Source organism: Daphnia pulex, chromosome 6, assembly GCF_021134715.1.
Source record: "Daphnia pulex isolate KAP4 chromosome 6, ASM2113471v1".
In the NCBI taxonomy this organism is placed as follows: Eukaryota; Metazoa; Arthropoda; class Branchiopoda; order Diplostraca; family Daphniidae; genus Daphnia; species Daphnia pulex.
The window spans coordinates 950,629-973,704 of NC_060022.1; the positions used below are offsets into that span (position 1 = coordinate 950,629).

General features: G+C 44.7%; 1 protein-coding gene across 3 annotated transcripts; it reads right to left on the bottom strand.

The window, feature by feature from the left end:
* Positions 1 to 795: 795 nt before the first annotated feature.
* LOC124196284 (T-box transcription factor TBX20-like) lies at positions 796 to 12,905 on the bottom strand. Of its 3 annotated transcripts, none has more exons than XM_046591220.1 (9): positions 12,708 to 12,905; positions 12,462 to 12,564; positions 12,038 to 12,219; positions 6,056 to 6,821; positions 5,566 to 5,983; positions 5,168 to 5,477; positions 3,345 to 3,509; positions 3,100 to 3,176; positions 796 to 1,903 (listed from the first exon to the last, which is right to left on the bottom strand). In XM_046591220.1, the coding sequence occupies exons 4-9, from the start codon at positions 6,297 to 6,299 to the stop codon at positions 1,243 to 1,245; spliced, it is 1,875 nt and encodes a 624-aa protein (XP_046447176.1). In that variant the 5' UTR covers positions 6,300 to 6,821; positions 12,038 to 12,219; positions 12,462 to 12,564; positions 12,708 to 12,905; the 3' UTR covers positions 796 to 1,242. The 3 variants fall into 3 exon arrangements, with proteins under 3 accessions (XP_046447176.1, XP_046447177.1, XP_046447175.1); XM_046591221.1 differs by having other exon boundaries at positions 6,056 to 6,796; positions 12,708 to 12,889; XM_046591219.1 differs by lacking the exon at positions 12,708 to 12,905 and adding an exon at positions 12,632 to 12,648 and having other exon boundaries at positions 6,056 to 6,796.
* Between the last annotated feature and the right edge of the window lie 10,171 nt (positions 12,906 to 23,076).

The window sequence follows — 23,076 nt, forward strand, 5'->3', positions numbered from 1 at the left end:
TTAAAAAGGCAAATTGACAATCAAGCGCTTGATGATATCAATCAGTCGACGATTCTTTCTTTCTTCTTTTGGGGTTGTTGTTGTTGTTGTTGTTTCGACTAGCAACTGGGAGGATTTTGTGATTCAAAGGCAACTGGAAACTGATGAAAAAGGAAAAGATGTAGAGACTCTGTACATTTGAAGAGTCGACACGTTTTTTCTCTTGTTCTTCTTCTTCCAAGGCGGCCAAACAACACGAGACCACACGTGCTGTAATTATGCACCTAACACCGCGCGCTCATCTACTATATGACCGCAGTACTACATAAATAAATATCCCAAGCCAATTGCGCCCTCGGCTCATCTCTGAGACTCGGCTCGCCGGAGCAGAGATCGTCGATTCCAAAAAACTCGCGCAGCAGCGCCGGCCCAGAAGGCAATTACACACGGAGAAGTGATGATAACAAGTCGTTAAAAGAAAGAAAATATAACAAGAGGAATCTATGTGTATCATGAATAAAAATAGGAGCGAGAGTGAAGAGGCAAACAACCAGCAACTCTCATCTGCTGGCGCTTATTCAGTCCAACACGTTAAGACTCCTTTTTATTTTCTCTCTCTTGCGGGTGGCCTCATCCATTTCTTCTCCCCTTTTTTCCTTCCTCCGCCAACGAGTGTTGCATAGCCCGCCGACTGGCGGAAACATTAATTTCCATCATTTATCTAAAAGCCAAAAAAAAATAAAAATAAAAATAAGTTTTGGGGTTTTTCAACGAAACTATCGAAAATGGGGAAAAACAAAAAGTAACACAAGCCGCTCATTTGTTGCTTCATTGTTTGAACATAAAAAGTTTATTTTGTGCTTTTTTTTTTGTTGTTGTCTTCGTCGCTTTTCCTTTTTTTTTCTCGATACATTTAGCATTATTACTATTTGTTTGGAAATAGAGTTGGATGGCAAAAGAAATGATTGGCAACGTATACTGTACACAGAGTGAGCACACAAGGCGCTACATCGATAATATATATGCGCTAGGCTAATTACGAAGGGAACAAATACTGCCGTGTGTAAAAGAGTTACAATATAAAGACTCGGGATAGGTGAAGTGATGTCATTTAGATCGTGAGGTCTCGTGCTTTGTCGCCTAGAATGTCTATGTACAATCTGACATGGATCGCTTAAAGTTGGATTCGATATGTACAATGGTGAATAGATAAATGTGTGTGTGTGTAGTTCAAGACGCCCAACAAGTTGCAACTGCCCAAATTCATTTGGGAGATGAAGGAACAGACGTAGTGACGTTGACACGCGGCGACGGAGTGCGCAGCTGTTGGCCCTTGACGCCGTTCAACGGGTACGGTGAGTATCGCTGGTGATGCTGTTGGTGCTGGTGGTGGCTGAAGCCGTTGGGGCTGGTAGAAGAGGCCGACGGTGACGGAGGAGATCCGCCGCAAGACGATTCCGGTCCTGCAGCAACGGGAGATGGGAATCCGCCGGCTAGGCCCGACAGCAGACCCAGCTGATGGTTGAGACCATAAAATTGCGACCAAAAGTGGGGAGGTGGAATCATTCCACTGGCGGCGGCTGCAGCTCCGCGCGAGTACAACTGAGACATGGCAGCGGCCGTAGCGGCAGCGGCCGATGGGTTCATGAACGGCTGGAACGAAGATTCCAGAGGATTCCTCATGCGCTGTTGTTGTTGTTGTTGCTGCTGCTGTTGTTGTTGCTGTTGTTGTTGCGACTGGCCGTTGCCGGCCCAGAAAGCCGACGGCGGCAAACCCAAGGCGCTTCGGGCCTTTTCCGTCAGCATAGCAGCGGCCGCAGCCGAGGCCGGATCCATTTCCGACGCATCGGGAAAGAGTCGCAACGGATTGTTGCGCATGTACTGCTGGTGGTGTTCGGCCATGATTCCTTCCATAGAATCCCGACTGCAAAGCAAAAAAAAAAGAGAAAAATGAAACATTAGTCTTGAGTTTCTAGCTTTCAAAAATGTATAGGCCTATAATATAGCGACTACTGGAACATTAAGGGCCTATGGAAGAGCTTAGGATATCGCTGTCGCATATTAACCGTTAAATGCATTTTGTTCTGAACACGGAAAAATACTGCACACGCACTCGATGTGAAATCGTGATTTCCTCCAGTGCTCTCCTGTCGAATATTAAAAGCGTCGAGCTCGAGTCGTCTAAGCTTAATTGCTGTTTTCTATGCAAATAATTATCATCTCCATTATTTGAAAGGGGGAGAGAGAAACGCTCATTTGCCGTCGCTTAGTCCAACACTAATGCCCGGGCATCAGCCCGCTGAATAATTCAGCAACCGGTGCTTCAGAATAAAATAAAGTCGAAATAAAAATATTACATACGCAACGGAACGGAACATTTTCTCGACTATAGACAACAACTTTTCGAGATGGTTTTGATTACCTTTGCGCTCATCTAAAAAGAGGAAAGAAAGGGAGGGAGGCGAGATTGGTGGTGGTGAGAGAGAGGTGCCCGAGGCCTAATTGCTTGGCTCCGTGTTGGCGGCTCAGCAGCGTCATCATCAACGCACGCACAGCCCTCCTATCCTATCCTGGCCGGCCGGCCAGTCAGTCTCATTTGCTTTCCTTTCGTTTAGTTTCTTGAAATAGCGAAACGAGGAGGTAAAAGACAAAGGTGCCTACTCATTGTTGTGTAATCGTTTTGTACAGGTAATATCGCTGCAGCAGGCACCACTTAGGGGCTCCGTAATGGACTCGGGAGTTCCACTCCTATAGCCAGCAGGCCCACCGATGCGGCAAAGCCACAACCCCCCCCCCCCCCCTCCAGCCCTTCTCCTTCCTCCCCCTATATATAAAGTCCTCCTAATCCACTATATATAGATAGATAGGCCTCCTTCCATGGAAAAAAGAATCATAATTTCTTTTTCTGTGGCGGTACTACCTATAGCTCTCCTTTTTCGGGTGGTGCCATAAAATTACAAATTGAATCCCACACCTTTTCTTGTAATATGGATTGCTCATCAACTTGCGGTTGCTCCGATATCTTATACTAAGCCCTGACAGACAAGGAACAAGTTGGTGGAATCATATAATAATGGGAAAAAAGAAACCCCAGCAGTTGGCTGGTTATTGATAACTCACCTTTCAAAGTCGCTGAGCCTGGAAGAGTCACGGAAGCCTTTGGCGAATGGGTTGCTGTCGATCTTCAGCTTTGTAATCTATCAATTTGAAAAAAGAAAAAAAGAAGCGGAGGGCACATATGAGTGGCTTTGTTTTATTTGATTTCGGTAATATTCCGTCAGTTTAAGTCTCGCAGCAGAGTATTCATTGAACTCTACGTGAAAGGCAATCTAACCGGTTGTAAAACTGGAAGGCGTGAGACTTACCAACTGGTTCTGGTAGGCAGTCACGGCGGTGAAAACCGTTTCAGGAAAGACGTAGGTGCGAAATTGTTCACGCTCCAAATCGACGATCGGACGGGTCGTGTCGCCTTCCATCCGCCGGACGATGTGAACTCTGGGCTGGTAGCGATGCATCGAATTCAACACAATCTAAACGACGGGAGAAAAAGAAATTATAGAGACAATTCTCGGTCAAAACCATCTAGGCCTATATTATGCGATTAAAGGGAAGGCCACAGTGTAATTGCTCTGCGTTCGATTCAATTGCGACGGCGGAGATTTCAAACGGACGGAAAGAGGCGACATATGGCGCTACACACTTTGATAAACGAGTCGGCACTGCTGCTGCGGTTACAGCGAGCGAAATGGGGAATAGAAGAAGAAAAAGAGTTGCCGGGTATAATACACTATAGGATGACCATTATGGTTAATTGAAAAACACGGGCTGATGTTATTGGGCATTCGCCTGCTGCTGCTGCCGTTCGTCCCTCGGGAGTCGTCTATACATGCCCCAACAGATTACGCACGAGCCCAGCGATCCCGTACGGACGGTAGGCCTGACTATAAGCACGAGCCGCCGCCGCCGCCGTTGTCGCGTCTATCTGCTGGCGTGATCGGGACGAGTTAGAGACGAGTTTCCGTTGATTGGGGGGGATTTAAACCGCCGACACGGCAAAATCTCATCAACGATCAAAACCATCTGGGACCGTAAGTTCTCGTTAGTTTAAAACGGCGTCGCATGAACAGACTTTCAGCAATTGTCTGCGCACACACACACACAGTCGAGCTGCTCCGGGCTCAATTTCAATTAATTAAAAATGCATCTACTCCACACGAGGAGGAAGAGAGAGAGAGCATTTACATATCAGTAACACGAATGGGTTTGGTAACAAATTGCCCCGTGAACTACGCCGGCGGATACGAAACCGATACTCTACTACTAGGTCGCGCGGATGCTGCACGGCAATTCACGCGGGTCTCAAGAAAAGAAAAAGGAAACAACTTTTGACTGGTTTTTCTGTGTGGTCTTCCTTTCACTAACTAACGATTTCCCCCCCTCGCTTTCCCATCAGAGTCAACTTCGCGGACCTCCAAAGTTGAGCAACAACATGTTTCTTCTTCTTCCTTATTTCTGCCCAGCAAAGCGCAATACTACACGAAGGAGGATACAAAACGTATGGGTCGGTGCTGTGTTGTATGGGTGGGCCGATGTTATTCATAGCGACGGCGGAGAAGAGGATTTGAAGAAGCGAAACGTGAAATGCGACACTCTTGTCTTTTAGTTATGGCATAGCTGAGGGAGAGACGGATGCTCACACATGACACCCACCCTGTACTACACAGTCCTTACTTACTAAGCCAGCCCAAAAGAAAAGAAAAAGAAGATTAGAACGTCCATCTCACCAGCGACTCGCAATCTCCTTTCCAATTTGCCTATAGCCTACTCTAGAGTCCGTTTCATTAATTTTGACAGCTGCAAGTGTTGTGACCTCTTTTTTATTCCCGAATTTCGAAATCGAGAAACTAATTTGATTAACCCCCGCGTCTGTCACGTACGCCACGTCCAGCTGCCGACCATCTCCAACACCACACACATTGCATATCTAATATGCAATTCTCAGTGTTTTCTCGAAATGCAATCAAGAGGATTTCTAATGCTGGTGCTCGGACGTGGCTGGCCAGCTCTTAATTGCTACATAGGCTGCTATATGATTACAGTCGGCGGGTGCCAATTGAAATAGCGCCAAGGATGCTGGAATGCAAAAATGAAAACAAAACCTGCTCGACGCAGTGAAGTGCTAGCTCACCTGTCCTTGTTTGTCCATCTCGTTGTTGGTCAATTTGACTTTCTCGAAGGAGATGACTTGCTTGCGGAGCTGGTCGGGAGTGAAAGGCGAGTCGGGATGAGTGTAGAGACGGGCCGGGGCCGGCGGGTCGGCTTTGCCGGCCACCAACCACGAAGAACGGTGGTAGGCGTAGCGGTAACGCTTGCTGTCCACTGGCACAACGTCCAGCAGGACGTAGTAGCGCACCCGGTTACTCCCGTTGCTGCCCAAGTCCCGGTGATCGCCAAACAGCGAGCCGGAGAAGGTGATTCGAACAGTTGGGAACATGCGTCTATACGCCAACAAATGAGAGCAAAACGATCGGTTAGCTCAATCTGACAGCTCATTAAAAGAAAAAGAAAATTGCCGCGATGACTGACCTGCCAGTTTTGGTGATGATCATTTCGGTGCCCAATTCGTGAAACTTGTCCCACAGCTCTTTAGTCTCCAATTGGCAATCGACGGTGGTGAGCTCGTCGCAATTGCAGCGCGGCTTGATGAGATGATTGACCGGCTCCGAGCGGGATTTCTTCTTGCCGCCGTTGCGGCCTCCGCCGGATGATTTTCCGCCGCCGCTCTTGTTTCCATGGCTGCTGCTCTTACTTTTGGCGTCTTCGTCCTCTTCTTCCTCTTCTTGCTCATCTTCGCACGACAGGGCCGATGGCGAAGAGGCCGAAACGTTTTCAGCGTCGGAGAATTCTTCAACGTCGACATCTTTTTCAATGTCAATGTCTTCCGACTCTTCCGTCTTGCAAGTTTGAACCGTCTCTTGTTTGGGCAAAACGGATTTCACCGGATCTAATGGTCGAGAGACATTATGGCGAATTAAATCAAAATACCGTCGACCAATCAATTTTCCAGATGACTTACCAAAGTGGAAGATGCTGTTGTTGGGTTTGCTGTTGGCCGATTCGGGTGACGAGGGTTTGACGATATACTCGCCATGGTGATGATGCGATGTCGGTCTGCTGCTGCTGCTACTGCCAATGATGGCCGCGATGGAAAAGTCTGTGGCTTTGATGGCCCGAATGGCCGATGCTGGCGGAGCGGCCGCAATGTGCTGGTGGAGGCTGATGCGGCAAGTCTCGTCTTCCATCGTTCCGACAGGCAACATTTGTCTCACTTTGGCGAAGCAGAAAATCGAATCAAATCGAAATAACAAATGAAATAAAGTTGGCACTTTTTGACGACACTTGTGTGCGTGTGTTTTGCTGTCAGTTAAGGACTGTGCAGTGAAGATGATTTGAACGCGCGGAGAAATATGAGCATCGAGCACTGCCTTGTTCGCTCGAGTCGAGAGTAGGCGATCAACTGAAGTTGTTGGAGACTTGGCCAGAGCCTTTTGGGTGTTTTGCTGGCTGCTGCCTGGTCCGTGTCAAAACAGTCGACTCCTCCCCGTTTGGCCCCTCGGAGGCGGAGTCGCTGCTCTCTTCAGTGACGACTGCGGCCAATCCGACCCTCTTCGTGGGCGAGAAAATGGGAGGGAGCTTCTCGTCTCGTCTCTGGCACTCTTTTCCTCGGCACGCATAGTGAAGCTATCTCTCTACCGCGTCGTCGCACATTCCCGGCATTCCACCGAATTGATTTTTTCCTTTTTTCTTTTCCATTTTCCTTAAAAAAAAATATTCCGGAACAGCTGGAAGTAAGAATTTGAAACAAAACTCAAACAGTATACGGTACTCCATTGTCAACTACATGTATATTACATCCGTCGGTATATATATTTAACTGACTATATTTGGGCCTTTATCAAAGATGAGCCTTTCTCTTTTAAAATACAAGGTTAGTAGCGCGCTTCCGGCCAGGGCCTTCAAAACTGTGTTAATGCATAGCGACGTGAAATCTTTATGAATTTAATCCGAGATGGTTTGTTTTCATAAAAGTTTATACAAGCTTTTTCGATTGTGGGGGCGGCAAAACACATTGGATTTAGTGACACTCTTGTGTGTACGTCTACACACAAAAGGGAAAAAGGAACAGATCGACACTACGTGTTGTATAGCCAAGGAACTTTTTTTTTATAAACAATGGAACAATGTTGACTTGATTTTTGACGAGCAGCTGAATATGAAGGCCGGACACTTTGAATGTTGTGTGGTGGCTATCCACCTAGAAAATCTTTTTTTCTTTTCATTTTTTTTTTTTACCTTTTTTGTTTCCACTACAATGAAAATGGAAGACCCAGGAGGGCGGCCAAATATTTCGCCAGGTCACAAAAATTAACCCTATTTCTTTCTTTTTATATCCAGTCGAGTTTTGACTTTGTGGTGAAAAGGCAACGGAATAGAATCCAACTAGAAAGTGAGGAGAGAAAAGAATGTTTTTACCTACCATCAACGGAAAGAGAGGCGACCGAGTTATAACATGTCGACTCATTCAGTTGTATTATTGGCTTGTACACATTGTCAATGTCACAGCAAAACGGTTTGGCTGAACAGCTCGTGATTGACGTGGACATGATTGGAAACAAGTTTGAGATGGAATTCGCTACGCGACGTCCCATCGAGTTTTTACCTTTTTCGTTCCCAATTTTTCTTCATTGTCCGCTCGGCCGGATGAGAAAAAAAACCGCCGTGTGCAACTGCGCATCATCAAAAGGATCGGCCATTCGGAGGCCAACAGCCGCAAGCTGCGCGTTATTATGGCTCGGCCAAAACATTCAACGTTTTGATTGTCTCTTTATTTATATAGAAAAGAGGCGAATGAAATAAAAGTCAACCTCCGATACGCCTCTCTCCATTCGGAATAAATTTTTCAACCGTAAATCGTCAAGATAATACGAAAAACCGAAAGATCATTTCATCCGATTCAACAGTGTAGGTTGAAATACTTTCCAGGGCGAATAGTAGTGCGCACAGGAAACATGTTGAGCAGCACACACACACGCATGCGGCATGTGTTTACCCACTCGCAAAAGAAATAAAAACAAAAGAGAGGCGTGTAGTTTACACTAACGAGAGTCGTGAATCAAAGGCTAACGCCTGACGGCCAACAATCAACGCACCGTGCAGCGTGACATCCGGTGATATTTATAACCTCACATTCGCATCCAATTGAACGGATGGGCCCCAGCACACCGAAATAGAAGGGGGGAGGACGGTTGATTCATGAAACAACCAACAGCAGAAATAAAAAGAAATGAAAAGATCCGTGTGAGGTTCATCACAATCGTCACCAGCAGTCGGCGGCAGCGCGTTGGTTCGTCATCAGCTGCCGCCCGGATTGGATGACGTGTCAAAGGCGGACTTGACAAGCGAGAAAAACTCGGCGCTCTCCTTTTTTTTCTTATTTTTGTGCGCGTGTATAGTTTTGTCCTGTCTATCTGTCTGTCGTTTTTTTTTCCTTCTTTTTCTACCCGACGCTCCAGCGAACAGGATCAAGAGGGAGCGGAAGACTTTGACAGACACTATGCGCGCGCTGCTCTCCGTAAAATAAAATCAAGGAGGTGGTGGCTGCTGTAGGGTGGGGTGGCAAACAAGTCATTGATCCTCTTTTAAGGACTCTTTTTGTCTTCAGCATCTTTTTTCTATGTGTAGGGTAGACTAGTGTATAAATACGGTGAGGAGAGCACACTCCCCCGCCCCCCGTGCCCTGTGTAAACCCCCCCAGTGCGCCATTGTCCGTAATCCCGGTCGCGCTTGTTCTCTCCCATCTTATTCTGACTGGGCCCAATGCCCAGCAGTAGAAGAATAATAAAAAAAGAGACAACAGATACAAATGAAATGTCCCCCCCCCCCCAAAAGAAATGACAATAAAAAGTAGTGAATCCCTATACTTTCCTCCCGGGAGACTCTCGCATCATTCCTTGCTCTCAAAACATTTGGACGAGGATTCTTCTTCGCGGTAAACAACCCTTGGAATGGGCTAGCTCATTCAATGCACCACCCCCACAAACATTCTTAATCGCATTAGAAATCCTTGTAATCCATTCGACGGGTTAGATTCCATTGAGGCGATTGTGGCGTGGAATACAAAAGACGAGGAGGAGGAGGACATTAAGTCGAGGAAGTACACCGCGGCTGTGTCAATGTGAACTAATGCAAGTCTTACAATCTGTATACTTGGGAGCCAAGCCGCCTTCATCTTCAAGAGCAATAACTGGTGACGAATGCCGTTTCCCAGATGGCAGCAATTGCGTAATGCCCTCACAGCTAGCTCTCACATGCAGGGTCCAACACTTCCGCCAGTGTTTTCTCTGGGAACTTGTCTCATTTCTGGGTTAGCTAATTGGGAAACACGACGCGACAGGTTCCGTATGTATCCGTGACATTCTATTTCTGAAAGCGGAGGAAAAGGAGGATCTCTTTGGCTCTTTTTTCTCTCCAAATTGATGAATGAAACTAGCGTGGCGAAAGTCAAGGCGGCACGAGAGTTGATTCCCATCGCTTTTTTGTGTTCAGCCTCGTCGTGATTCTTCTCGGAATCGAACGCTCTCGCCTATAATACAAGAATTGGCCTTTTGATATCGCGTAACGAACCAAAAGATGATGTCAGCCAGTGTTATTTCCTTCTCTAGACACGCTAACGTGTTGTGGCAGTTTGGCAAGCCAAAAAAAAACAAGAAAAACAAAAATAACAAAAAAAGAAACAAATAAATAAATAAACAAAAAGGGGAGAAACGAAAATGTCTCTGGTCAAAGAAAAGAAAGATGACACCGAGTCAAGTCTACGCACTTTTGACTTGTTTTCGGTTTGTTGGTTCGGTTCGGTATTCACAACAAGTCGTCGTTCCGTGTCCCGTCTCTATCTTGATGATTGAAAACAAACCGCTTTTTCTCTCTCTCACAGCTAGGAGGAGGCGAAACCAAACGACGGAGAGAAAGTTATTATAAACGGCTGTGTAAAGAAGAAGAATGAAATGTACAAATCGTGAGAGATGGCAAGGTGGCTGCCGAGGCAGCTCGTCCGTTTTGTTTCTCCGTGTGTTAAAATAAAAAGAAGAATAAGAGGAAAAAAGGAGGAGGGAGTTGACATTCCTGGCGCTGCAAGTGGCCGCTGAGATGCTGGTGAGCTATACGAGCCTCAACGGGTACGTATACACACACAATGTGTGTGTACGTACGGTCAGCGAGAAGTGACTCGGCGGGGAGCTCTGTCTCTTTTCTCTTTCTGTCTCTCTTTCTCTATCTCAACAGTCACCCAAAATAAAATAAAAACCAACCAGCCAGAGATAGAAGAGGAGGAAAGAGAGACATACCATCACTCTATTGCAATATGAACCCCCCGCACTAAAAATAAAAGAAACAGAAAAAAAAAATAATCTAACGATACCACGCACAGCAAATGCTCGGACATTTCCCTCCTTCCGAAGCGGCTCCTCCTCTTGATCCCCTTACCCTTAAAAAAAGTTATTCCACGTCAACTCGTGGGGTTAACGAATTCATTACAAATGAGCCCGACCAGTCAGCCAATTTTCCGTCAACAGCAGTTGGTGAAAATGTCATTTTCTACTAATTATCTCAGCTTACCAGATCATTAATTGGAATTGAAAAATGAAATAAACGATTTCACATCATTTTGCCGACTGTGCTGGAACAAAGTTGACAAATCGTTGATGGCACAACTGAAACAAATCATCAAAAGGAAAAATGTTGGAGACTTGCGTACATTTGCGGCCGAACGACGTGGACAGCGTTCAGCCAGTCAGAGCGAGACACTCGGCTACAAAACATTGATGGAAAAAGATGGATTCCCCAAGATAAGAAAAAAAAGGCTCGACTCTATACGAAAGAGAATAAGAATAGATATATAGAAAAGAGAGGAGGCCTGGACGTCCTGGTGTGTATATTTTTCCGTCTTTTCTTACACATTTCTTCTCTTTTCCCCCTTATTCTTTCTCTCCTCTTTCATATCTATAATATAGTTTTGTCTTGTTCCATCTCTCTCTTCTCTCGTCCTCTAGATGTTCTTCCACAATCTGTTCCCACGTGCAACAGCCCAGCATCCTCCTCAAGAGTTTGCCGCCTCTGCTGCCTTTTTCTTCTCATTGAGAAAGAGCCGCCAGCCGGCCGGTCGGCCGGCACGCCACACCAGGACAGCAACGACATGTTACAGGCGACATCTGATTAGCAATGCCGAGTGATGACAGTCCTTCGGCGCATACTACATCATCATACCTTACAGGCTCTCGCTGCCTTTCCCAACTGACGGGTTTGTGCTGTGCTGGGATGCAGCAGGAGGGACGACGGCCGGGATGGATGGCAAAGGACTCGCTCTCTTATACAGCTGGTTGTCGTGGAGATATGGCAAGTCTCTCTAAACACGCATCGCGACTATATAGGTGCGCTGGCTGGGATTAGTACGTATACCCGGTTGAAGACACACGTCACGCGACTCTTTTTTCCGCAGTGAAGTCTCTTGTTATTCTCCTATTCATACAAAACCGCACCCCCCATCTGTTGACTTTCCCTCTTTTGATTTTTGATTGCGCAGTCTACCCGTTGGCAAGGCAAAAGGCCAATAGGTGCTGTAGGATGAGAATAAGAATATAAAGAAAATGGGAAATTCTGAACGCCGATGATGCGGCTGTAGAAATTCACGAGCTACATAACGAGGAGGCGGCAAACATAAACATTTCTAGCTGCACTTGGCTTGAAGTGTTTAATGTTCAAATATTTACGAATTTGATTGTTTACATATCCAAAGACAAAGTTGTGAGGTAAAACAAAATGGGCCTGATTGTCAGTCGCTCTACGAATGACTTATTTAATGAACTCTATGATGAAACTGAGTAAAACAAAAACGGGAAGATAAAACAGTTGCAGTCAACTTCCTAGCTTTGGAATAATCGAACTCCCTACTATAATCAACACCACCAGAGTAAAAAAGGAAGACTAGATAAATTTTTCCTACCTTTGAGCCTGGGAAATCTACGGCTAGGCAGCCACAATTGCTCCATCCACAGCAGAAAAGAATGCCTTCGTGAATACACCCAAACACACAAGAGTGTACACGAGGACAAAATGGATTTAAAGAAACGAAAGAATTCGACCGATATCGGTAGTTTAACTCCAATGAATAGGGATGCTGTTTATCTAAAATTAAAAAAAAAAATATATTAGTTATGAATGATATTGACAGAAACATCAGATATGTATAAGGAAAGATGATTGAAAATGAGATAGTGGGTAAACCCTATTTCGTAATGAACAGGAGTCAGGAGAATGTAAGATTATGATGGAATACACGGTAAATGCATGCAAGTTGTGCATCATAACAATATTTCGCAATATTTCTAGCAGGCCACAAGAATAAAAGTAACAAAATTTATTATTACCCAAGCGATGATGGAGAGATTGTTGCTGATGACAGGTCAATACCACCAGCACGAGCAAAACTTGCATAACTTGTGGGTACGATGGCTGACTCTGGCCTCAAATCTGCAAAACAAAAAAAGGGTTACATCTAGAGCAAACAAATTGCCATGCATCAACACAGGGGGCTTACAGTATGATAAATGCTAACCAGGAACCAACATTTCAGTTGGAACAGGTTTCTTTTTTATTTAAGCTCCCATATGTACCTGCCAAACAGTTTCATGGAGTGTGTATTTAGCTGTTTTATGAAGAGAAGCGACCAGAGTTGATACGACTATCACATTGTTGTAATTTAATTTGTTGTGTAGCCACGTGGCTGTACGTTAAAAAAAAGTGATCGGTCCGTTTTCTTCAGAACCTTTCAACTTCGTCTCTTTCTCGAAACTGTGAAGCAAATGGAAAGCAGACGACGCTAATATTCTAATTAGTTTAAGATATCGATAGCAATTAAAAATCGACCTTTCACCCTAATTGAAACCAATCAAACGATAAAATCGATTTATTTGCTTAAGCACACTCCCCCCTTCCTACCTCAGCCAAGATAAAAGTAAAAATTTCCATTAAACCCGCAGATGATTTACTTTAAGATTTAAACGACCACAACAAGACCTGCAGGACCCAAGCTTGGTCTATCACTGTTAAATATTGTACGACTTTCTTCTGATAACTTTTCAATCTGCCGGGCATTCGACACTGTTTGCCGGGACTCATCCCACGCGACGTTGGATGATTATCATCCCGGTAATGGCGTCCAAGTCGGAGAAGAAGAAATAGTCGGCTGGCTGGCTGGCATATCGTTATTTAAAGCTATATAGTTGCATGGCTTCTTTCGGTGGTCACGCAACAGCCCAGCGTCAAATGGTTGGTGTTTCCTTTCGCCTGGAAGGGAGGCGGGAAAAAGTTGGAAATCAAAAAAAGAAAATTGTAGCTGAATTATTCATGGAAGAGTCCGGGTCAGATGTTGTTGACAGGATGACGTCATCCGACGATATAAGACATTTTCGTTTCATTTTTATTTCATTTTTCTAGCGTTTTACCTTTTCGGTGAGATTCCAATCCGGCAGCTTTTGGACGCATGCAGACTTTTTTGGTGGGGGATTCGTGGGCATGGCGTAAAGAAAAATTGATGTACGACACATTTTCTTTTCTTTTTTTCCATCTAAAAGTGGAAAGAAGAAACAAGAGAGGCCAGGCCAGCATACGGGACAACATATACGAGATCGACAAGCTTTTATGAGCTCTGACATGAGGTAGTTCTTCTTATTTTTCTTCTTTTCGTCCACCTGAGAGAGATGGGCAGAATAAGAAGAGAAGTTGTTTCGGGGGGGACTTGTGTGTGGTGAAGAGAAGAGATTTGAAGGTGGCAACCATGTGTCGATATAACGGGCTGATAACAACAAACATAGAAAGAAAAAAGAAAAAAGGTATACGAGAAAAAAGAAAAGAACCTGCTCTGTGGAAACAACAACAACATCGAGAGGAGGAAGAATAAAAATAAAAAATAACACCTATACGCACACAGCACAGCCGGAGAAAAGGAAAAACCTTGAATAATGGCGTACAAAGTGCATCCCAGATATATCCCCACCGCAAGAATACGACAGTCGGGCACTATAACACCAGCAACTACACAACAACTACTACTACCATGTCCATGCCACAGGACATTCCTTCGAAATGTTTTCTGTTGATTCTTTTTTCCCCCTTTTCTTTTTTTTATCTTATCGGACCTTTTTGGATGTAGATAAATATGAAAAAATATAGAGACACCTATACGGAGGCCTATAGCTTTACACTTGTACACTGATGGCAGTTGAGGCTGTTGTGAGTGTGTGGAATATAAGAGAGAGAGACTTTGACGTCGCCATGGCAACGACATAAGGTTCATCTCTGTTGGCTGTGAGACTGGCTCTTGTTGCGTCCATCAGATAAAAGAGCAACCACAAGCAACTGCTGCGACTGTCAGGTGATCAAGATGAATCGATTGGAGGCAGCAGCAACAGCAGCGGAGCAAACGAAAATGGAAAAGACATTCCACGGGCCGGAGCGCTCGCTAATTGACATCCATCGAAGAGGAGAGTGAAGGGACCGACTCTACTCTCGGCTCTCTCGGCCATCCACACGACGAGGAGCGCGCGGATATATTTTATGTAGTCAACTCTTATCTTATATAAATATATATAAAGGAGGTTTCGGGTTGTTAAGGACTTGTGGTCGTGTAGGGGTGTGAACTTGACAACTTTGTCAGATCGAACCTTATACTATTTTCTGCCCTTTTCTTTTACGAAATAACACGACGACGACGGACGGACTCTAACTGTCCGTAGACATTTTCAACGGGAGAAAGAGAATTAAAAAAAGAAAAGAAGGAAATAAAAAGAAGACGACAACAGCCCAAAAGGGATCGACCCCAGCAGCAGCAGCAAAAAGAAAGAAAGGCGTCAACTTGTCTCCCTTATTCTACGCGGCTTATATAATGACGGTCACGCCCGTTATTTCCTTATTCTCCACTTTCCCAGCATATACGCTCTCCCCCCTTCATCTGATGTCTGTCGCCGATAAAGTCGCCCTCTTCCACCTCCAATTTATTGTCATTTACTAAGAGAATAGCTTTATTAAGAACCGAATTTGATAAACAAGCCGATTTGTATTATTATTATATGTCGCGCTCGGCCAATAGTCCCCGCCCAACAAATAGTTGGTCGCCGTCGTTACATGAGCGTCAACCGATTGTTACATACACGTGTGCACACGCATCAGATTCACCGCGTACCAATAAGTATGTGCGCCGCTGTTTTGATAAAGGCCAGCACCACCGATGGGGATTTTGCCCGCCGAGCGTGTTGTGTATGTATATGGGCATCACAGACGTAGGAAAAAGTCAGCTGATGGCCATATGCCCGAAAATGGTTGGGCGATGGTGTGGCGGCGTAGCGATCAATATTGTCGGCTGCCCGGAATAAAAAAAAAGCCAAAAAAAAAAGAAAAGAAAAAAAACGTCCGGTTCAATCAAACTTATCTCCATCTTTTTTTCGGTTCCTCGTCGAACGATATGCGGTCGCCCAAGCGGGCCGGCGGACTCTTTTTATTTTTAGATATTTATTCCGTTGGCGGTATACTATTCCGTCTCTGCCGATCCCGGACCGACGAGGATCGAGTTTCAAAGAAAAAGCGAGGGAGAATCTAAAAGAGCGGCAAACTCAAACTGATGTGAGCCGTCGATTTATCAGAGCCCAGAATAACCTGATGCAGACGACCAAGGACCGCTCGCTACCAAACGTATAAGGTTCTATTCTGTAATGTCTAGAACACACATATCATTATACACGCAGCCACAGAGCGCACCGCATCGGTTAATCACGTATGCAAAGTTAAGAATGCTCACGGTGCAGTAATCAACACGTCGCCTTGGACAAAGACCAAAAAAAAGAATCCCGTTCCGCGAGAGTGTAAAAATAAAATAAAAATACAACTGAGCTCAAATTTTATAGATGACGTGTCCCACATATTTATACATTACCCATGCGTTGTTCTATTAGATATTCTTGTGTGGCGTGAATTTATTTATTTTCATTTCCCCTCCGTGTTTGCTTTACACTTTTGTATAGTGCGCGTCCATCTATTTTTAACAAGGCCCTTTTGTGGGCTAGACAAAATAAAAGTCTTGATTAGCCGCGTAGGTAAAATTGAAGATGACGATGAGACACGGCGAGAGATATGAGCGTCGTCACGCTGCCATAATCATAGAGCCAAAGGAGCTAGTGGAGAGAAAAGGTTTAAGGCTGGAAAAGAAAGAAAGAAAGATGTTGATTCAACAACGTTATTTGAATTCCCGCTCGCTGATAGCGAAGAAAGTATATTTGATTATTTAGCGCGCCGAGGACCACCGGGGTAGTAGATACACCACTATATGATGTAATAGGCGCGCTATACATGTGTCTAGAAAGCTCGCTTGTCTTGTATTATTATTGCCTTATTCGCCTCCCCCCCCCCTTTAGCTATATTATGTAGATTATTATTATTACCTGATGTATACGTACGTACCAGCAGCTTTTGTTCATGTCTGGTGGTAGTGTTGATTAACATTCTTCTCGGACGTCATAGACGCGATTGCCCCCCTGTGGTTAATAACAGCAGCTATTTAGTTCAACAAGTTCAACGTGCGCATTTACGGCCTTCACTTGTGTGTTTGTTTGTGAAGAAGCTTTTAATAACATAATAGATCTATTACGGTTTATACGTCCATTATGGATGTATATACCTTAGGTATATCTCGTTGAGCCGAATATTAGTATTACCCTCGACAGAGCTTTTAACTTTTTCCTCTTTATACCAACGGACGACTGTACATATGCGTGTGGGTATCTCATAATAATAAAAGTGGTTTTTCTTTGATGACGAGAATGCGGGGAATAATATTTTGCTGACTGTGCAGTTGATTTTGGGAGAAGAAGAGAGACGGCCTATTGACGTATGTGGAATGCGCCAAGCGTAACCTATACCCAGAAAATCAAAGAAGTGAGAGTCATATGAAAACATTTCTAATTGGCTTCCTTTCACTGGTGTAAGCGTACAGCACAGCGCACAGAGAGTGGCCAGATCCACGGCCCTGTACACATAATAAAAATAGGAGAAGGGTCTCTCTTTGACACTACTGCACAGGCTAGGCTATAAGCTATAGCTCTGTGGGAGTGCAAGGGCTGACGTGGTATGGATAATGGCAGCCCAGCATTGAGCTAATTGACTGTGACGGTGTGTTGTCAGCCGGATTTGCACGCCACCTTGCCCACCGACAGCAGCTAGCAGCGGTCTATTCAAACAGACGATATTCCTCGCGCTCTTTTCATCATTGCCTTTTCGGCTGTGTAGTGGGAGGGAAAATAAAAAAGGATAGTATCCCCCCTCTCTGCTTGGATGTGCACCGCCTCTTGTGTGCTGTGCGGTGAGCGCTGCTGCCTTGTGTGTCCAATTCCGATTTCCATTGATTCGGCGGTTATTCAGAGGAATGAAACGGCAGTCGCACAGCATATCGATCCCACGACAATTATCAACGCTTCCACATCCAACCCCAAATAATATCCCTTTTGCGCCGAGTTAGTAGAAGAAACCGGGGCTCGCTTTAATGGCTATAGCTACTTACACGATACACTATCATTTAGCTGGGCGCGTTTCTGAGTTGAGGCCCATATCACAACACTCTTTGGATATTTGTGTGTAAATTCAATTCTTTTGTCGAAGAAGAAAAATGTCTGGAGCCGCGACTACCGACCTGTTGGTCGACCGCTTTTGTGTCTATTTACATATACTTTTATTTATTTTTTAAAAAATATATATTTGGTTTGGTTGGTGTGTCTGTGGTGGTGGTGGTCGTCGGAACGGTTCTCACACGACGTCGCCGACTTCATTCATCTTGCGCCACCTGTCCCGAGTCCTGACGCTTGTCACGGAGAAAAACAGCGGCCGGGCCATCAGCAGCACAGCGCTCGATGGACTCGGCTGAGACACAAGCCGGCGGGGGGAAGGAAATGGCGACCATCATCCACTTGTCGCGCGGCTGCGAGAGAAGAGAGACACTTCATTTGTCACACGCCGGCAGAACCCTCTAGCGGGTGACGTGAATCGACCGATTCCTCCTCCTCCTCTCTCTTCCCCACCACCACAGAAAAAGAAAAACAAAAATCTCCCCCCCAAAAGAAGAAGAAGAAACGACGAGCGATGGCATTCTTCTTCTGCTTTTTCTTCTATACTTTGACAAAGTGAAGATACCTCGGTGGGGAGTCTCTCTCCACTCCCATGGCAGCTCAAAGTGTACATATACAAGGAAGAAACTCGTCGTCGTCGTTGAATCAAATCTCTTTTTTCTTCTTCTTGTTATTCTTTTACGTCCCGTGATCCTTAACGGGCGCCGCCATTTTCGACGATGAATGAACCGAACGGCGAAAATGAGAAAACCAGCCGGCCGCACAGCACTGTGTGTCAACAATAGGAACACACACACGTACACACGGAGAGAGCTATGGCCTACCAACACGCCAGCAGATACAAAACAAACAAACATGACTTGACATCGTCTATAATCTTAATTAGGTAAACAACTAAACACTCCCTCACGACATACTTCTTATCTACATCATTTCTTATATTAAAACCCGTCTGCATCACAACAGCAGGCCGTAATTATATGTAACACAAACAAATTTATCGGCTTTGATGTATGTTCTCAGGAAATAAGAGGAGAGAGATGATGGTTAGCTGTTTTTGTTATTATTAAGCCATTGTTGATGCAATCCGGGGTATAAATGGCCATTTAAAAATTCAGGCCAATGATGCGTTCCCGCTAATTACCCCCGACCCTTGTGTTGTGTATACGTGTTGGTGTATAACTTTTATAATATGTTGTTGGTTTTTAAAAAAGGAAAAAGATAATGAATGGGGGGTCTATAAGTATCGGTATGAAATACACTTTGGTGAGGTACGGCGAGGAGCCACCGGAGAAGCCGGCCGTTAGACGAGACAAGAATGTGCTCCCATAAGCGCGGAGCCCCCATTTAGAGGGTTGTTGTTTTCTAAATGGCTTTTTATTACAGTGTACACATCGACATTATGATTGGGAAAAAGGAGCCAACAACAAGCAGCTTATAGCCATGCACAACTGCAGTTGTATTTTGTGTTGAATATACTAAGCGAATGGTCTGGTGGTGGATCCGGTATCTCAACTGAATCAACTGGAGAAAAACACGGTCGTTTGGCAGTTTGGCGAATGTCGTGGAAACATGCAAGTATATACAGTCCTCCCCCGTACATTCGCCATTGTTGGACAGTGCGAGCTAAGGTGGGAGGCAATGATGGCCGGGTCTATCGGTTCTGCACCTTCGATCTATTCGGACATAATGGGCAAATGGAAGGACATTATGGGAGGTCTGCCAAGATATGCCAACTTGTGTAGAGTCTAGTATAAGAGAGATAGACCTTTTGTGTTGATTTAGTGTGTTTGTGTACATGTGCCTAGATGTGCTGCTGTGAAATGGCCAGGAAATATAATAAGAGAAGAAGGGTTCTGACTCTTCTCTTTCGCTCCTGTGAGGTCTTGTAATAATATGCGCTTTGAATCTAAACAGAGAAGAAGGAGAAGGGAGAATAGGAGAATTTCAGAGGAGCCCCGGAACAATTAGCGACGGATAACACCTTTTATCCTGCACCACCACCACCACTGAGCCCCATTTAAAAAGAAAAATATTCTTCTATGTGTGATCCAGCAGCGCACAGGTGTTGTGTGTGTGTTGATCTCTGTTGACGCTCGCATATAGTCAACAACACATATCCTCCGTTTGCATTTTATCGTCTTGTCAGGCCATTGATTGAATCAACTTTAAATTCGCTGGAAATAGAATCAAGACGCGGGGATATACGGATGGCACAGCCTGTGGGGGCCCAAATGGCTATACATTGATCATTCCAATTTCTTTTCTTTTCTTTCTCACCTTCTCGTCGAGGAGATCGTGCCAGATTCAGAGTGTGTGGTCCTTGTCCCGCACGAAAAAGGACAGGAATGGAGGAAAGAAGAAAAAGAAAGAAGAAAAAAGGTGTGCGATCGCATTGCCGATTGAACCGTGTTAACATATGCACACACACACGCTAGTGCTAGTGGCTATGGTGGCTAGAGCAGGACCGGTCCTATTCTTTTTTTGATTTTTATTCTCCCAGTTGTTTCAAGTGGTGGACCACAAGGGAAAATAAAGAAGAAAACATTGAAACGTCGTCGCGCTCCGAGTGTTTATCCATCATTGATAACCGCGCGAGCTAGATATCACAAGGTATTTGTCCGCTTCTCCTATCGAAGACGTAAATCTCTGCTGGGCCAGCACAGCAACGAGTGGTGCTGGTGGTGGTGGTGGTATTTCTTTGGGTGTTGGAATGGCCAGCAGGCGACTGTGTCTGTGTCTATCCCCTTCACTTATTATATTCCAGAATTTGTTTAGATGGAGAGCCGCGTTGCTCTTTTTCGGCCCTCATGACCCAATAATCTTTCAACTTGCTCTCACTTCTTCTTTCCTTCAGGTATGATTTCGAGTTTTAGATTGCTGCCTCATTGCTTTCCTATATCCATTCATTTACATAATTCTTCACTTGGATTTTCTAATAATAAACTAATGGCTAATGGCACAATAAAAATACGATAATGTTGATTTCGTATTTATTTGGTTTCAGTCCAGGATAGTTTTATGTAAGCGAAGAAAAATGTGAGAGCGGGAAAGAAAGACGACTGGAAATGATTTGAATAGAATGTTGGATAGAAAAATGGTTGCCGCGTGATGGGTGGCTTTGTCCGATACAAACTGATAACTGTTGAAACTGGTAATAACGAAATAGCAAAACCCGCCTGTCAGAAACCAAAGATATCATAAATAATCGATCTTACGCTTTATTGACTTTGACATTGACTTTCGTTCAACAAAAATGTAACAGTGAAATAAAAAAGAATAAACTTTTGTCGATGACTATAGGCAAAAAGAGACACTTATTCATGTTGAACATGACGCCTTGTAGTAATCTTGCAGTTGTGGTTATTTAGCCGAGTTGCAAGTGACCAAAAGTTATATATACTGGCCGATAGTTCTTGAAGAAAACCCAAACAAATCTAAACAAATTTTATCTGAAATCTCTTAACTACGTCCCCGAGTCTATGCTGTCGAACAATCAGATAACGAGTACGAAAACCGCTTTGTTGACATAGCAGTTGAATTATATACCTATACCTCTTCGCGCATAGGCAGCAGGTGATATCTTGGGAACCAAACAACCTGCTGACCACGTCGACGAGAGGGTCTAGAAAATATAAACGGCAGTTTCCGAAGTTCTATTCCTGTCCGGCTCGACCTGAATATTTTTATGGGGGGGCAGCATCAGCCTCCTTGTGTAAATAAACCCAGGCGTAGTATAGGTCTATACGCGTTTGCTCCTCCTCCACCCCAACCCAAAGGTAAAACAATGACTAATTCATTGCTAATAAATCGCCAAGAGGTCTAGTGCAACTTGCCTGCAAACGGCCAATAAATAAAAGTAAAAAAAAAAGGAAATTGGCAGAATAATGAGCTGTCACCACCATCGTTCGAATGGGGAAAAATGGAAATGGAAACCAAGCAAAGTGAAATAAATGTGAAGGGGAAAGAAGAAAAAGAAAAAGAGAGTCGGCTTGGAATGGATGGGAGAGAGTGCACGACCATTTAACTTGTCTTTTTTTTTTCTGTCCAGTCATTATAGACAAAGCAGATAACCTGCGGAGCTCGTAAATCACCATCGGTGTATCTCATAAGAAGAGACGCGACGACACAGCATCAGAGAAAGAATGAAAGAATACACAACAACAAACAGACTGCTGGCAAACGGAAAAATTGTCAGCGTGATGATTGGAACTCGTGTCGCGTGAGTCCCACAACTTTGCGCGTCACGCACGAGCCTCGGCTCTGTGTCCTGTGTCTCTTATTGTATTTGATTTGTCGTTGTCTTTGTTATTTTTTCTCTTCTCTTCTGCTGTCGATTATTGTGATGGTCGCCCATCAATCCGCGCTCTTGTCACGGACGCCCATCTATCCGGCATAACTCACATCTTCCAAAAGTCTTTTATTATTTTTCAAAAGGTACGTCACTAGCAGTCGAGAGTGTTTCGGCGCCATGGCATTGAGGGGGTTTTCCTTCCTTCCTATAGAATCATCAAAAAAGAGTCGAGAGAGACTATGGATGTGCCGTGAGAAAATCCAACGTCACCTGATCCCAAACCTTCCACATCTCATCCACGCCAACGTAGGGGGCGAGAAGGGAACAACACCGTCGTCTTTTTCTCGGAAAGATGAAAGAAAATGGAAAGAAAAAAAAAGAGATGGAGCGCATCTCTCTCTGTACATGTGTTATATAGGCCTACATATAGCGAGCGTCGCACAACAAGGACACACAACGGACAATTGCGTTGCGTCCATTCAACACCTGAGATTTCCCACTTTTCTTCCCTTTTTTGATTTCATATCCGTCTACAAGTGCCAAGAGAATAGCAAGACGGAACACATTGGAGATTGTCGAGCTTTTCTTATCTCCTGCGCTGGTGAATTCAATGCTGTGTGATGCAATATGTGCCAGGCAGGCTGCGTTGTGTATAGATTCGGAACAAGTCGTGGAAATTTATTGATCTCTTTTGTCAAATTCTTCCACTTGGCTCCGTCTTCTTCTCCATTTTGGCTGGCCCTTTTTCTTTGGGGATTTGGTTTTTCGAAAGTTGGAGTCGAGAAAAGAAGACTGCGTGGCGCCCTCCTGGTGTTGGGTGATGACAGCCCATTCATTCGTCGTCGTCGCATCCCCATATACCAGCGCAGTTCAGGTCTATATGGCTGATGGTCATCAACTCTTTTTTCCTCGGCCCCTTTCTCTCCAGTATCTCTCCCCTGCTCTCATCCCAACACATTTTCTATCTAACTTATTCGCTCGCTTCGGTGAGAAAAACCATAGAAAACATCCTGGGTAATTGTGCGCAGAGAGAACATCGTCCCCACCATCAACGCGCACTCTGATGCTCATCCGTCGTCT